Here is a 17,363-nt window from a genome sequence, read left to right as displayed (position 1 = left end):
GAAATAGGGTGCCATTTTGGATGCTACACCAATGGGCCCTAGTCAAAAGCAGTGCTCTAAATGGGGAATAGGCTGTCATTTGGGATACAGACACTCGGCGTCCGCCATAAAGAAACAGTTACTTTTTGTACTGTAGAAGCATGTAGCACCAGCTCCATTTTACCTGGATGTCCTTTCTCAGAAAATGTTCTCATTGTCCCCATGAATTATAGGAGGTCAGTTCAGACTTGATAAATATTCATACAGCTAGCCTTATTACTGTAGGAGCCAAATGCCACATAGATTTACTGACTTAATATAAACAAATCCACACGTAAAGGTTCCAACTCGTATGGACAGATTATAAAGTAGCACCTTACTGAGAGTGAACTTTAAGGATTGTTGTGCGGTCAGCATGTGTTTCCACCCCTATATTGGTTGATTGGATTGTGGATGGTGATGAAAGCTGCAGCCAGCCAGGCTTCATGTGTATCTCTCCTGAGACTGAGTCCCAAATAGCACCCTATGCCCTATGTAGTGCACTACTTTTGACTGGTGAAAGTAGTGCACAATATAGGGAATAGGGTGCCATTTGACACTCAGCCCCAGGCAGGCTCTGATGACTAATGAGGGCTACATTAAGTGCTGCTGTGACAGGATGCTGCCTGCCTCGACTCAGTGTCTGGGCCTCCACAGCCTTCCATTAGCCCACATTTACCTTTAGTCTTTCTGTCTCCCAAATGGCAGGGTCTTCTCTAGTGCACTGCTTTTGACCAGGGGCCATGGGGAATAGGGTCATTTGGGATGCAACCTTGGCTTCCACCTCTCTTCCTTTACTCTGTGTTGTTGTTTATTGGGGGTGTTTTATTTCTTACCACTGTGAGTGGGTACACTCCTCTTCTGAGAATAATCACTGATATACAAACAAAAATCTCATAGCTTCCCTTTCAACAACAGTTGTAAGAATGTAATAGTCTGGGACAGATTTGAATCTTATAAGAGGAGTGCTGTGCACATTCAGGTAATGAAACCCCCCATTCTTTCTTTCTCGTTCTGTCTCTCTCTCCCACCCCCTTCCTCCTAACCTTACAAAAGGCAAAGGGTTACATTTTAATGGTAGGAGGAGCTTTGCTACTTGAGCCTCAAGCCCCCACCTGTAAACAATGGCAAAGGAATAATACACCACCACCGAAACTCTGAGAATTAGAATGACCTTTTGTTTGGGATTGTTATTGCTGACAAGGAAGTGAGAAACCTTATGCAGTTTTCTAAGAGACTGAGTTTCTGCTAAGACTTAAAAGAGAAAACAAGACAACACTTAAAAAAGCTGCATTAATGAAGATGTCAAGTGATGATACTAGGCCTGACATTGCGGCAAACTCCACAGTCTGGCCCAGTCCCACTTTAACTTTCTGAGTTATTGTATCATCAAACCATAAGCGGTCTTCTACTCAGGCACAGATCTCTCTGTAGGACTCACTGATAGCCATGTTTTACTGTCCATGACACGCATTTGATGTGGAGCAGTAACATCTTCTCTTTTCAGCTGAGTCATAAAAACTAAAAAGAACATAACCTCGCAGCAGTGCAGTGCCATGGCAAGACTTGTTCAATTGTTGAGGGTCAAATTACATTTTTATGTTTTATTGTTAGAAGTTGTTTCATTAGATAATCAAAATATCCATTCTCTATGATTTACTTGATCATCCAATGAGCCCCATAAATGCAGAGATTGGTGATAATTGTAATTATTTTTACTGATTGATATGTCAAAACTGTGGAGATACTGCATGGTTTGACCACTGGCCTTACAGTTGAACTGTAGTCCTGGTTGGCTGGCTTTGTCAGCCTTTACTATTCAGATCAACCAAAAATCATTTGCAGCATTTTCATTTAATTTCTGCATTTCCTGCACTAATTTGACATAATTTCCACACTTCCATGTAGGGCTCTACGATATGGGCAAACAATCTAGTCCTTAATTTTCAGTGAACTGTTGAAATCATGAAAATAGAATGATTATTCAAATTCTATAGTTATAATATAGTAGTGGGCACTTTGAATAGTGTTGTTTGACATGATAATGAACGAAAATGCCAGGGAGGAGTTATCGTGACAGGGTAGAAACCTACATTTAATGTTTTCTCTTAGCTTCTCCATGCAGCCCAAAGTGGTGGTAAACTCAATGTAAAGAACATTTAATTGCACGTCCCCCTGACTTATTATTACTTGGTTACAGCAACTTCATGACATATTGTAACAAACCTGTGTTTATAAGCGCGGAAATCGACTCTGCCACACGAGTATGCTTTTGCGGCACAGTCGATAGCGCGCCGGACCTCGAGGTCGAGGGTTCGAGACCTGCTCCCTGCTGTTTCATTACAATATTAATGCTTTGCGTATTCCTCTTTGATTTATAAAATCAAATCAAATGTTATTGGTCACATACACATGGTTACACATGGTTAGCAGGTGGTGAAGAAGCAGCCTTCTTTACCACACTGTGTCGGTGGACCATTTGCTGCACAAACAACAAGCTGATTTAGGTCTACACCATCACTGGTATTATCAGCCTGTATCACTACTTATGTTTGCTCTGACTCATTACATTAGCTAGCTAAACAACTAACTAGCGATTAGCATTAGTGGCTAACAAGATTTCGGCCCAACTTGCGTAGAAAATACAATCTAGCTGTTTGCATATGTAAGAAACACAAACAAATAGTGTAATTATATAACGCTAGTGGATTTATATTAAGAAGCAAAGTGAAAACTGCATCGTTTTCTTCAACTTTGTTGCATGTGCTGCATTGACCATTCAGACTGAATGCAAGTATCTGTCTCGTGTTCCAGGAACAACAAATGTGCTCCTTGAGTGACGGGGCAGGGCTAGGTCTGTGTGGAAAGGGGCGTGGAGAGAGATGACTCAAGAAGCGAAGTAAACTATAAAAATCTATGTTATACACTGTATCACATTTAACAAACCAAAACATTCAAATACCGTTATAGAAGGTAAAGTAAAAACCCAAACTGGATCGTGCATTAATACCAGTTGTCAGGCTGGTAGGTGTAACTGGTGTAGAAAGTCAGGCGCAGGAGAGCAAAGATGAGTGAAACAACGCACTTTACTCGACAGCACAAAGTAAACCATTTACAAAGTGCTAAAAGAACGGTTGCCACAAAAACATGGGTGATAAACAGCACCTGGTACAAACCAGCCGGAACATACCGGCCTGAACAAAATAACAATCACACACAAAGACATGGGGAAACAGAGGGTTAAATACATGACCAGTAATTGGGAAATGAAAACCAGGTGTGTGGAAAAATTAGACAAAACAAATGGAAAAATGACAAATGGATCGGCGATGGCTAGAAGATCGGTGACGTCGACTGCCGAACACCACCCGAACAAGGAGAGGCATCAACTTCAGCCGAAGTCGTGACGCCAGTATATCGTAAAATAAGGTATACCGCCCAGCCCTACGCGTTCATGGGAGCATAGCGGAACTGGGCAATGCATGGGTGAGACAGGGCCAACACGGCTCCTAATGCCCACTCTCTGCCTGTCTGACGGAAAATCATTACCCTCTGCACTCAACAAGATAGATCTGAACCACCCCTCCTGACAGCCTCTCCAAATTAGCACGTACCCCTGATTTGGTTACACTGGCGGGAAGGGGATAAGGGGGTGGGCTAGGCTATGGGGTGCCATGATGCCCCCTTAACACAACAGAGCTACTGTGCGTGGTCAGTCAGTGGGGTGGGGAGGGGGGAGTGTTAATTAGATGAGGGTGTGGGGCACAATGTGAGCAGGTTGATTGAGATTGCTGCATGATGCTTGGGCGTAGGAAACAGGTATATTTTTAGAAGAGGGAGTCTCTGGGGTGTCGTTCCACTGTGAGGAGGGGTACGGCAGATGTCTGGGGGCGATGGCCTTGTCTGGAGGATCTGTATGTGTGCCCCACATGCCATACTGTCACTGTGAAATGAAGTCTAGCAGCTGTTAGTGCCGTGCCCTCTGCAAGGAGAGAAGGAGACCATGGACAGAGAGAAAGAGAGGGGGAAGGAGAAATGGACATGGCAAAGAGAGAGAGCAGGGTAGGGGAGATTCAGTAGCCTGACAACTGACACTAAATGTTTCTGCTGCTCTGTCATTCGCTACAAACTTTAGTCTGAGACTACCGTCATTGAAGTTGTTTGTGGTGACAAGGGGCAGGAGGGGCGTTGTACAAAATAAAGTTGTCTCTAACCAATCGGAGTATCAAAGGCAATGCCAAATTTTCAAACCACTGCTTTACCCACGTGTGTTCTGGCTCTGGCCCAACCCATTGGTTTCTGGACCAATCAGACTGTCCCAAACGTGTTTGCGTTCGGTGAAAGGTCAGGGAGGTACTCAGATCCAGACTCCTTGCAGAGAACAAACTAACATCATTGGGTGTGGCGTAGCGGTTGGCCGGAGCAAGGAATCTGGGTAGCCAGGCAAGAGATTCAGATGAGTAATGATGGAAAAGAAAGGCAGCCTGACAGCTCCTTGAATCATAGATCTAAACACTAGAGCCAATTTGTGAAATGGAGTAGTTCTTTCTAGCCTCTCTCCCTCTCCTGAACCTGTGGAATTGTGCTAATGAAATTCCACAAAATACACAACATGCACAGCATCAGATTAGCAAAAAAATGGAATTGCACATTATCCAAACAGGTTGACGCATGAAAGCCTTTAGCCTAGCGTATTTACTTCACACAAAGTTGCCATAAATTCTAAGCACACGCATAATTGGCATTGCTGGACTGCAGACGCGAACGCAGTTAATAAACCCTTGTCACGCCTTGGTCATTGTATTTTGTGTTTTTGTTATATGTTTGGGTAGGCCAGGGTGTGACATGACATATGTTGTGTTTCATATTGGGGTTTGTATTATTTGGGATCGCGGCTGATTAGGGGTGTGGTATAGGCTTGGCTGCCTGAGGCGATTCTCAATTAGAGTCAGGTGCTTATCATTGTCTCTGATTGGGAACCGTATTTAGGCAGCCTGAGTTTCGCTTTGTAATTCGTGGGTGTTTGTTCCTGTCTCTGTGTTGTAGTCACCAGATAGGCTGTAATTAGTTTCACGTTCCGTTCAGTTGTTTTTGTATTTAGTATTCAGTTATTTCATGTACCGCGTTCTTTCATTAAAGTCATGAGTAACCTACACGCTGCATTTCGGTCCGACTCTCTTTCTTCAACAGACGAACGCCGTTACAACCCTATAGGAAGCGCCTACAGTATATCCTATAAAATAATTTGTGTCTCTTTGAGCAGTCATTGTGACTCTTCAGAGAGTCACAAATTTAGTAGGCCCAGGCACAATTCACTACATAGGCATCTCTGTCACAGACATGAAGCCTGTTAACAATTGAGAGGCATGAGGGAAATTTCTATCTTGTCCTGTCCTAGAGCCTAAGCTATTTTCCTATCCAGTCCCAATCCTACGGAGAAATCCTGACTCCTGTCTCGCATGAAAATTCATAACTTTATTCTGTAGGTTGCATTATCAAAGCACTTCTTTCTACTATGCATGTCAAAATACCGCTATAATGTTTCCCCCTCTTCTCTGCGCAGTCTCGTACTTGCTAGCCAAGTGAGCACTTCGGTAGAGAATGTGTTATCAACAAACGATATGAAAGTAGATATCGATATTTTAGAACAAGAGTTGGTCCCTGTTAAGATACGTACCTTGATATTGAAAATATTTCCACTCTTCATCTCCCCGTTATTCATGAGCTGATCTGCTATCTGTATAATCATCAACTAGATTTTGCCAAATATAGGAGATATTCCGTCATTCGTTAAAAGGAGGTTATCTAGCAAGTTTAGCAACTTTGGTCATTTGACTTTTTTTGACTACTGTCACAAAGTTTGTATGATTCAACAACGCTATACTCTGGGTGTGCTCTGTGAAATGCTCTGAATTAATTGAGGAACATGATAACGCTCTGAATTTATGGACGGCCTGTTTTGCAATTCACAACAATGTCATTGCTGATCAAAGATAGTTACTAAATATCAGTTTCATTTGCTCTTATTTGAGGAGAACCTTGGCATAGTGACCATATCTTGGTTTTAAACCCTTTAAATGGGCACTTCCGATTTTGCGGTATTTCTTTGCGGTATTTCCGTGGACTCTCGGGATAAATATGAATAATTTTTATCTTTAGTATTATGTCTGTCGGTGCACTAGGACAGTGAGAGTAGTGGTCTGTGAAACAGGTAGAGTGTTATGTTACAGCGGTCACTGTCCGTTCACATGGATCTGTTTATGTTTCTCTATTGAGAGAAATCTGTGTCACGACTGATGTCTCAACCCACAGTAACTCAGCATCCTCACAGGAAGCCGGTGTAACATAACCCTAGCTCTAAAGCACTGAATAGCAGCACACATTAACAGCAACTCAACTCCCCAGTTCAGGACTGGACACCACACAATGAAACACAGACACACACAACAGCACGGAGTATTATGTCTGACATTGCTCTGTGTTAAACTGTTTTTCTAAGTCATTATGAACCGTATTAGCAAACCATGAGTAGTAGGAGCAGTTTGAAAGTACAGCATTTACAACACAAAATCCATTGTTTTGGTTTAGGAGGAAGGGAATATAATTCAAACAGCTTCATGGAGATGCTCCAAAAGTCACTCTAATATAAATGTCTTGGTCAATGCTGCACAGTAATTTTCCTTTCATAAACACAGAAACATCTCTCACAGACATCTTCATCTCCAGCACAATAACAATAAAAAGAGTTGAGTTCCCTCCAAAGTGCTCCTATAGTATCAGATTGCTTGGCTCATCAATTTTTAATAGATATCTGTGAAATGCAGGAAATCAATCTACTGTGTCTGGCAGCAGTGTATGAGTGTCCCGTGGCCACTTCCTCCTCTCTGTCCATATCCCCGTCCCTGTTTTATGATGCACATTATTTATTCATCTTCCATATACAAAATATCAATACTCATTTTGTAATCTATTCTGTTTTTTCATCTCTCTGCGAGCCCCTTTTCCTCTCTCTCCCACTCCATCTCTCTCTTTCTCTCTCTCTCAATGTTTTTTGTCTGTATGTACAGTATATTTTCTATGCCCCTAAATGAATTGCCTCATTGGGAACATTATAGTTTTATCATCTTTATCTCTCTCTCCCTTAGTGGAGCCCAAGGTCTACGTCTCCGCCGGCTCTACGGCCCTGGTGGATGGTGGTAATGAAGCAGTGGCGGCCACCTGCATAGCAGAGCGCGGCCGGCCTGCAGCTGAGGTGTCCTGGGAGACTGAGCTGTTTGGCCGCTCTGAGGTCCAGACGCAGGATGAGCCCAACGGCACCTCCACCACGCAGGTATAAACAGAACAGAGCTACTGCTTTGACATTACACCACAGTACCGTGTTTCAAACGGCAACTTATTCCCTACATAGTGCACTACTTTTGACGAAGGCCAGTTTTTGGCAATTTTGCCCTGGTCAAAAGTAGTGCAAAATATAAAGGGAATAGGGTGCCATTTGGGACACAGGCATGGTCTCACACACAATCAACCTCCTCATGGGGTGTATGTACAGTACCAGTCAAAGGTTTGGACAAACCTACTCTTTCCAGAGTTTTTGCTACATTGTAGAATAATAGTGAAGACATCATAACTATGAAATAACACTTGTGGAATCATGTAGTAACCAAAAAAGTGTTAAGATTCTCCAAAGTAGCCACCCTTTGCCTTGATGACAGCTTTGCACACTCTTGGCATTCTCTCAACCAGATTCACAAGGTAGTCATCTGGAATGCATTTCAACAAACAGGTGTGCCTTGTGAAAAGTTAATTTGTGGAATTTCTTTCCTTCTTAATGTGTTTGAGCCAATCAGTTGTGTTTTGACTAGGGCTGTGACGGTCGCGAAATTCTCAGTCAGTGATTGTCAAGCAAATAACTGTCGGCCTCACGGTAATTGAGCGTTAATTAACATAAACACATTTAGCTTCTCCTGGCTTCCACGCCTACAAGCCATTTTTAAAAGTCTAATAAATCCATGTAGTATAGTATACACCTTCACAATAAATCCATTATTTATTTTAGACAGGTCTAAAGAAGCATGATATGAAGAAAATGTAGTCTATTTCAGAAGAAAATAATAGCATACTCTGAGTTGTCCTTATGTTAGGTCCTGATGTGGCTATGCCAAATGGCTGTGGGCTACACTAGTTCATTTAGCAGACAAGATTTGCTTATAATTCCGTGGCATTATTTTGTAGTATGAAGAATACAATTGATATTAAAAAAAATTCCAAGTGATTTGAGGGAGTGTGCTCGTGCGGCTATTCTGTGTTAAGCCGTTAACAAAGGTACTCCTATATGCTTAATTTAGAGTTATTCATGTAACTTTAGTTATTCTACGAAGATTGGGCTATATGTGTAGATTTTTTATACATTGTAAAGCTGCATGGTGAGACCAATGGTGATTTGAAAAACGTTGCTTGAAAGGCATGTGCTCTTAATTAGTTTTTTTTTGCACAGGCTGTACACACTCCAATAGTCTCTCATTCATAATTTGACAAACACTTGATAATGCCTCGAATTTCACGGCAGCATCCCCTTTGTTGCCGTAATGCACCCTAAAATAATTAATGCCTTTTGCGGCCCAGAGTGCTGCGTTGTGCCTTTCTCCCTGAGTGTGCTGCGCAATCCAAAGCGTTTATCACTCACACAGCTCTCCGTCACTTGACCGGGTCTTTCTCACAGGCTACAAGTGAAGACAGACACATCAAATCAAAATCAAATATATTTATATAGCCCTTCGTACATCAGCTGATATCTCAAAGTGCTGTACAGAAACCCAGCCTAAAACCCCAAACAGCAAGCAATGCAGGTGTAGAAGCACGGTGGCTAGGAAAAACTCCCTAGAAAGGCCAAAACCTAGGAAGAAACCTAGGGAGGAACCCGGCTATGTGGGGTGGCCAGTCCTCTTCTGGCTGTGCCGGGTGGAGATTATAACAGAACATGGCCAAGATGTTCAAATGTTCATAAATGACCAGCATTGTCAAATAATAATAATCACAGGCAGAACAGTTGAAACTGGAGCAGCAGCATGGCCAGCTGGACTGGGGACAGCAAGGAGTCATCATGTCAGGTAGTCCTGAGGCATGGTCCTAGGGCTCAGGTCCTCCAAGAGAGAGAAAGAAAGAGAGGATTGGAGAGAGCATACTTAAATTCACACAGGACACCGGATAGGACAAGATAAGTACACCAGATTTAACAAAATGACCCTAGCCCCCTGACACATAAACTACTGCAGCATAAATACTGGAGGCCGAGACAGGAGGGGTCAGGAGACAATTGTGGGCCCCATCCGATGACACCCCCGGACAGGGCCAAACAGGAAGGATATAACCCCACCCACTTTGCCAAAGCACAGCCTCACACCACTAGAGGGATATCTTCAACCACCAACTTACCATGCTGAGACAAGGCCAAATAAAGCCCTCAAAGATCTCCGCCACAGCACAACCCAAGGGGGGGCATCAACCTAGACAGGAAGATCACATCAGTGACTCAACCCACTCAAGTGACGCACCCCTCCTAGGGACGGCATGAAAGAGCACCAGTAAGCCAGTGACTCAGCCCCTGTAATAGGGTTAGAGGCAGAGAATCCCAGTGGAAAGAGGGGAACCGGCCAGGCAGAGACAGCAAGGGCGGTTCGTTGCTCCAGAGCCTTTCCGTTCACCTTCACACTCCTGGGCCAGACTACACTCAATCATATGACCCACTGAAGAGATGAGTCTTCAGTAAAGACTTAAAGGTTGAGACCGAGTTTGCGTCTCTCACATGGGTAGGACGCATCTGCTGGCTTCCTTATCTAATTCCAAGGTGCATATTGAAGATATTGGAAGAAGTGTCCACAAGATGAGTAGGCCTAACAAACAGCTAAAGCACTAGCCTATGTCTGTCTACTCTCCCCCATAATACAAAAGTCGACCTATTCTATTCTGTGCGAGAAATAAATATTCCATACATAGTCTGGGACAGTGGGATGCGATAGATCCCAAATGAATAGCATCCCCAAAACATTTTTATGCAGTGTGGCTGACGCAACAGATCAGAATGTTTAGCTTAAAATGTTGATAAACTATTAGGCTATTTCTTCACATTATAAGCTCAGCAATGCGCACATTATAGAAGGCTATAAGCGCAAATGTTTCATTAGCGGAAAACACCATTATCAAAAGTGACCGCAAACGCAATGATCCATTATGCAATCTTTATTGTGAAAATGATCTTTCTTTCTAACTGTGCCAACCATGGTGATCTTCCCCTTCAGGAGCTGCTGGCTGAGCTCATAAGAGGTGAAGAAATTGTTACACGTGACATTGTGCCCCCTCAGTCCATCTGTCACATCAAGCACAAGCCGCATCCCCTGGTTCTTCTCCGGGCCTCCACTGGTCAGCTTCCCTGTGTAGACTTGCGTCTCCCAAGGGTAGCTGGATTGTGCATCACAGGCCACCCATATCTTGATGCCATACCATGCTGGCTTTCTGGGCATATACTGCCGGAAAAGACAGCAACCTTTTGACAAAAGAGATTACTATCAGTAATTAGTGTCAGTGTCACAGAAAACAATCACATAAATCAATGATATTACAGTAATACATAATACAATTAACAGTGAAAATCACTTACATAGCAGATATGAAAAAATGTTTTACCTCTGAATGGAACCAGTTGCTCATCCACTGTTACTTCAGGCCCAGGGTTGTAGAGATATGGCAGATGCTCCACCCACTTCTCCCAGACCTCTCTTATGGCCACCAGTTTGTCTCCCACATGTCTTGCAGGACTTGACTCACGGGTATCAAATCATAGCATTCTTGAGAAAGTGTGGTAGACTTTCAGTGGCATCGTGGAATGGAAAATTGCCCTTCCACTCTCTGCATCCCAGAGACTACATGTAGCCTTGGGGCCTATGCACACCCGCCAAGATTAGCAGCCCTATGTAGGCACGCAGGTCAATCTCATCCATCCTTTTCCAGTTGTCTCCAGGATGAATTTTTCAATGGCTGGTGTGATGAACATGTAGAATGTTGAGGCGATGTCCTGGCCATGGGCAACTGCATGTCTTGTGGGCCTTGGGGTCATTCTTATGACATGTTGTGCCACCATCCTGCCCTGGTTGTCATATGGTGACAAGGACCATGTTATTTTGCTGTTCTTTGACAAAAATGTTTCTCTTTCAGCTTGGGGGATTTTTCTTCTTCTGAAGATCATGCATCGTGCTCTGGGTTGTATTCTTCCCCATCTTCTTCTTTAGATACTTCCTCCTCTTCTAAATAATTGTTCTCTTGTTCCACCTGGACAAAAAAAAATTAACACTCTAGGAAACATCATCAACTTTTAAGTTGAAAAATGATCATTTAAGGGGTATTCTCTTAAGACCCTTAAGACAACACAAGGGTAAAGACATGAAGGTCAGTCAATGCAGAACATTTCAAGAACTTTAAAAGTTTCAAGTGCCGTTGCAAAAACCATCAAGCTCTATGATGACATTGGCTCTCATGAGGACCGCCACAGGAAAGGAAGATCCAGAGTTACCTCTGCTGCAGAGGATAAGTTCATGAGTTACCAGCCAAAGAAATTGGAGTCAAAATAAATGCTTCACAGAGTTCAGGTAAAATACACTTTTTTTAACCTTTATTTAACTAGGCAAGTCAGTTAAGAACAAATTCTTATTTTCAATGATGGCCTAGGAACAGTGGGTTAACTGCCTGTTCAGAGGCAGAACGACAGATTAGTACCTTGTCAGCTCGGGGGTTTGAACTTGCAACCTTCCGGTTACTAGTCCAACGCTCTAACCACTAGGCTACCCTGCCGCCCCACATCGCAACATCAGCTGTTCAGAGGAGACTGCATATGTCAGGCCTTCATGGTCAAATTGCTACAAAGAAACCACTAATAAAGGACACCAATATGAAGAGGAGACTTGCTTGGGCCAAGAAACACAAGCAATGGACATTAGACCAGTGGAAATCTGTCCATTGGTCTGAAGAGTCCAAATTTTAGATTTTTGGTCCAAATCGCCATGTCTTTCTGAGACGCAGAGTAGGTGAACGGATGATCTCCCCTTGTGTGATTCCCACCATGGAACATGGAGGAGGAGGTGTGATGGTGCTTCCTTGGTGACTTTGAAGAATCTATAATATATTTGGATTTGTTTAACACTTTTTTGGTTACTACATGATTCCATATGTATTATTTCATAGTGTTGACGTCTTCATTATTATTCTACAATGTAGAAAATAGTGAAAATAAAGAAAAACCCTTGAATGAGTAAGTGTGCCCAAACTTTTGACTGGTACTGTATATAGATCATGAAGCAGGCATGCAAAGCTCACACAAACACTCTTTAAACATGCTCCACCACCCAGGTGCACTACGTGTTGGAGCCACGGAGACACTCCCAGGGCCACACGCTCACCTGCGTGGTGCGCCACCCGGCCCTGCAGACTGAGTTCAGAATACCCTACGTGCTCAATGTGCAGTGTGAGTGTTTTACATTTCTTTTATTTAACCTTTATTTAACTAGGCAAGTCAGTTGAGAACAAATTTGTATTTACAATGACGGTGTTTGGGGGGACCGGGCGGACAGGGCAGCAGGGCAGTAGGGTCATTGAAATGGAACAATTAGATAATCTTTTACGTGATTAGTACAGTGCATTCGGAAAGTATTCAGACCCCTTGACTTTTTCCACATTTTGTTACCGTTACAGCCTTATTCTAAAATTGATTAAAAAATGTTCCTCATCAATCTACACACAATACCCCATAATGACAAAGTGAACACATGTTTTTAGAAATTTTAGCAAATGTATTAAAAATCAAAAACAGAACTACCTTATTTACGTAAGTATTATCAGACCCTTTGCAATGAGACTCGAAAGTGAGCTCAGGTGCATCTTGTTTCCGTTGATCATCCTTGATATGTTTCTACAACTTAATTGGAGTTCACCTGTGGTAAGTTCAATTGACTGGACATGATTTGGAAAGGCACACACCTGTCTATATACGGTCCCACAGTTCATAGTGCATGTCAGAGCAAAAACCAAGCCATGAGGTCGAAGGAATTGTCTGTAGATCCGAGACAAGATTGTGTCGAGGCACAGATCTAGGGTAGTATATCAAAACATTTCTGCAGCGTTGAAGGTCCCAAAGAAGACAGTGGCCTCCATCATTCTTAAATGGATTAAGTTTGGAACCACCAAGACTCTTCTTGGAGCTGGCTGCCCGGCCAAACTGAGCAATCGAGGGGAGAAGGGCCTTGGTCAGGGATGTGACCAAGAACCCGATGGTCACTCTGACAGATCGCCAGAGTTCCTCTGTGGAGGCACATGACAGCCAGCTTGCAGTTTGCCTAAAGGCGCCTAAAGGACTCAGACCATGAGAAACAAGATTATCTGGTCTGTTGAAACCAGGATTGAACTCTTTGGCCTGAATACCAAGCGTCATGTCTGGAGGAAACCTGGCACCATCCCTAATGTGAAGGATGGTGGTGGCAGCATCATGCTGTAGGGATGTTTTTCAGTGGCAGGGACTGGGAGATTGGTCAGATTTGAGGAAAAGATGAACAGAGTAAAGTACAGAGAGATCTTTGATGAAAACCTGCTCCAGACCTCAGACTGTGGCGGAGGTTCACCTTCCAACAGGACAACAAACCTAAGCACACAGCCAAGACAATGCAGGAGTGGCTTCGGGAAAAGCCTCTGAATGTCCTTGAGTGGCCCAGCCAGAGCCCGGACTTGAACCCGATCTCACATCTCTGGAGAGACCTGAAAATAACTGTGCAGCGACACTCTTGAGAGGGTCTGCAGAGAAGAATGGGAGAAACTCCCCAAATACAGGTGTGCCAAGCTTGTAGCGTCATACCCAAGAAGACTCGAGTCTGTAATCGCCGCCAAAGGTGCTTAAGTAAATGTGTTATTTCATTAATTATTTTTTATATACATTTACAAAAATGTCTGAACGTGTTTTTCCCTTGTCACTATGGGGTATTGTGTGTCGATGAGGGTTTAAAAATAAAAAATTAAACATTTTTAGAACAGGGCTGTAACGTATCAAAATGTGGAAAAAGTCAAGGGGTCTGAATTCTTTCTGAATGCACTGTATATAGAGCTGTGTGCCACTATGACAAGGAGAGGGGTTGCTCGCTATCTTTGTGTTCTGTTTGAGAGGGGTTGCTGTGATAATAGGTGGGCTTTATGGTAAATGGTTTGTCTTGTCTCAGATACAGCTCCTGCTCATATTTCAGCATGCGCTCTCTGACTACATAAAGATTTAGATAACTGCCACATGTATCAGTGAAGGGCTGCTGTCTGTATCTGATCTATAATCTGTCATGTCGATAGCCTGTTTTACAGTGCAGTATGCTCAGAGACCAGACCGACTCCCCATCTTCCCTCGTTTCCTCATAAAAGGGCCATTAAAGAGTAATCTTAATTTTATAATCATTGATGCATGCTTCCTTGGCAACCTGAACTGATGAATAGTGTATAGTATCTGTTTGGACTATGTGAGTGCAGGTTAATGAAGGTGTTTTATGAAATATTGATCAAGCCTCAGCAGCAGCAGCAGGGGGAAGAGAGGTGGGGGGAGGTGGGTGCAGAAGGGTGGAGATGCAGAAAGGCGAGGTTAATACAGGAAGAGAAAGGCTTTGGAACTCAATAAATCATGTCAAATGCAGAGGCAGGGGATTTTAAGTGCCAAAGAAGCACAATTTCTCCACAAACAAAGTGGAGAGGTCGACATGACGCATTCATAACGTCTTTTTCCCTGCCCGGCTTTGTACTGTAATACATTCTGCCTGCTCACTCTTCAAAAGTCAAAAGGGGGAAATTGGATACCAGAGTCACTGTTTACTACATACCAGAGTCACTGTATTACAGTACAGTCAGAGGCATCTGTAATACCTCTGGTAGGCTTCTCTCTGTTCTGTTTGTTTCTGGTGGTGAGCTGCTGGAGAGAGTGGATTGATTATTATCTCCTCACTCTGACCTGTCTGATGTAGCCCTACATCTCCTCTCTCTCTCTCTCTCTCTCTCTCTCTCTCTCTCTCTCTCTCTCTCTCTCTCTCTCTCTCTCTCTCTCTCTCTCTCTCTCTCTCTCTCTCAACCCCTGTGCTATAGAATCCTTTGCCTCTGCTTTTTCATTTTGATTATCAGTTTTTTTGTTTATATTGCTTGCTTTTCCCCCTGGGGCGAAAGCTAATTTGTCATCGCTGTACTATGAGGGAGCACATTGGCCATTGTGTACAATGCTTTATTATTATTTTTATTTTTTATGAATCTCTTGTTTTGTATAGAACAAATATTCTTGGTCAGTTGTGTTATTAAAGGATCCTGATCATAGTGTATCTTATACAATAGGCCTACATGGTATGTACCCTAGTCTACTTTATTACAAAGTAGCTAAGTAACAAATAATAATTAGAATAAGATTGTGCTTCTTTTCCAGTTGCTCCTGAGGTGACGGTGGTAGGATATGACCAGAACTGGTTTGTTGGTCAGGACAATGTGAAGCTGGACTGTGGAGCCAAAGCCAACCCACCTGCCCACCACTTCTCCTGGACCAGGTCAGGGTCCTCTAGCTAGCAGCTTACCCACCACTACACCCCACAACATGCCATACACTGTCCGCGTCACAAATAGCACCCCATTCCCTATGTAGTTTGCTACTTTTGACCAGGGCACATAGTAGTGCACTATAATGAGAATAGGGTGTCATTTCGGACGTACCACTACTGTGATCATTGCTGGCTAGTAATATCCAGCAATGTTTGTGTATCCCTGTGTTTATATATGATCTCCTTTCTTAACAGGTTGGATGGACCGATGCCTGACGGTGTGGATATAGTGAACAACACTTTTACTTTCACTCGTCCTCTGGAGAGAAATGACTCTGGACTGTACAGGTGTGAGGTGTCCAATGACATCGGCCCACGCGGTCAGGACGTTCATGTCTGGATACAAGGTGAGAAAGTACGGCCTTGGTTAAACCCTTCAGGCCCACCATGAGATAAAACAGGGCCTGTCTCCATTTGCACACATTCCAGACACCAGAGGAGAAAAGAGTAAAATAAACACACAGTATTGGCACCAAAGGTTAAAATTGTTGTGGTTTTGGCAACATTAGATATCTGTGATATCATTAGAGAGTGAGTGTTTCACCCTGTTTGTTTTTAGGAATACAGTTTGCACTAATATGCAACGATATACCTACTTGTCAATGGGAGCACAGTGTGCAGCAATTTGCCATTTTTTGTTTCTCTTGTTTGTTGTCAAAGGTAATTTTTCAGGGTTGGACACGATGAATAACACACAGATACAGTAACAGACGCTCCCCGTAAAAGGGGACGTGTGCTCCATTTACTTTAATTGAATACACATTAATTAATGACTGACTTGCAAAACAGACAGAGGACCCCCCCCCCCCCCCCCCCCCAAAAAAAAGCTCTATAAACATTGTTTTTCTAAATTTGTCCTCACAACAATACCAGGCTGTTATGATGCAAGCGAGCACTGCTTGTAGAACACACAGCCAGCAGCTTCCCCATCCCCGCTCCCTCTCCTCTCGTCTCCCTCCTCCACCTCTCAGCACATATGAAAGCTGCAGGCTAAGGTTAAATCTAGACTTGGTTTCCTCTATCGTAATCGCTCCTCTTTCACCCCAGCTGCCAAACTAACCCTGATTCAGATGGCCATCCTACCCATGCTAGATTACAGAGACATAATATATAGATTGGCAGGTAAAGGTGCACTCGAGCGGCTAGATGTTCTTCACCATTCGGCCATCAGATTTTCCACCAATGATCCTTATAGAACACATCACTGCACTCTATACTCCTCTGTAAACTGTTCATCTCTGTATACCTGTCGCAAGACCCACTGGTTGATGCTTATTTATAAAACCTTCTTAGGCCTCACTTCCCCCTATCTGAGATATCTACTGCAGACCATAGATCCCCAAAGCACACACATCCATGGGTCGCTCCTCTTTTCAGTTTGCTGCAGCTAGCGAATGGAACGAGCTGCAACAAACACTCAAACTGTAGGGCCCTATGATTTCCTCGATTAGGATAATGCGAACGAAATCACAGAATTTGGTAATAAAAATGCAATCGACTGTAAAACTTGGAATATTGCAGAATTTTCCATAATTTGGCTGATTATTGTAGTAACTTAAATGATTTCATAATTGTAAAATTACAGACGAGTAGGCCTAGAGAAATAATTCTGTTTTCGATTGGGGTGTTTTGGGGGGAGGGGGTTGGTCGATCATGCGTAGGACACCTCAACTTGGCTGTCACTTTGAGAAACATGTCGAA

At 43.2% G+C, this 17,363-nt stretch overlaps 1 protein-coding gene across 5 annotated transcripts in view; it reads left to right on the top strand.

The window, feature by feature from the left end:
• The window catches only part of LOC123992763, a 107,757-nt gene that overhangs the window by 39,522 nt on the left and 50,872 nt on the right, over positions 1-17,363 (top strand). For all 5 annotated transcript variants that reach the window (XR_006831309.1, XM_046294257.1, XM_046294258.1 and 2 more), the window contains exons 3-6: positions 7,164-7,348; positions 12,415-12,529; positions 15,494-15,611; positions 15,858-16,009. Coding sequence is in view for 4 of the 5 variants with exons in the window: in XM_046294257.1 (XP_046150213.1) it covers positions 7,164-7,348; positions 12,415-12,529; positions 15,494-15,611; positions 15,858-16,009 (570 nt within the window). In the remaining variant the exon portion in view is untranslated. The remainder of the gene's footprint in view (positions 1-7,163; positions 7,349-12,414; positions 12,530-15,493; positions 15,612-15,857; positions 16,010-17,363) is intronic.

The sequence above is a fragment of the Oncorhynchus gorbuscha genome, linkage group LG13, assembly GCF_021184085.1.
Source record: "Oncorhynchus gorbuscha isolate QuinsamMale2020 ecotype Even-year linkage group LG13, OgorEven_v1.0, whole genome shotgun sequence".
NCBI lineage: Eukaryota > Metazoa > Chordata > Actinopteri > Salmoniformes > Salmonidae > Oncorhynchus > Oncorhynchus gorbuscha.
This window is presented reverse-complemented; position numbering and strand designations above follow the sequence as displayed.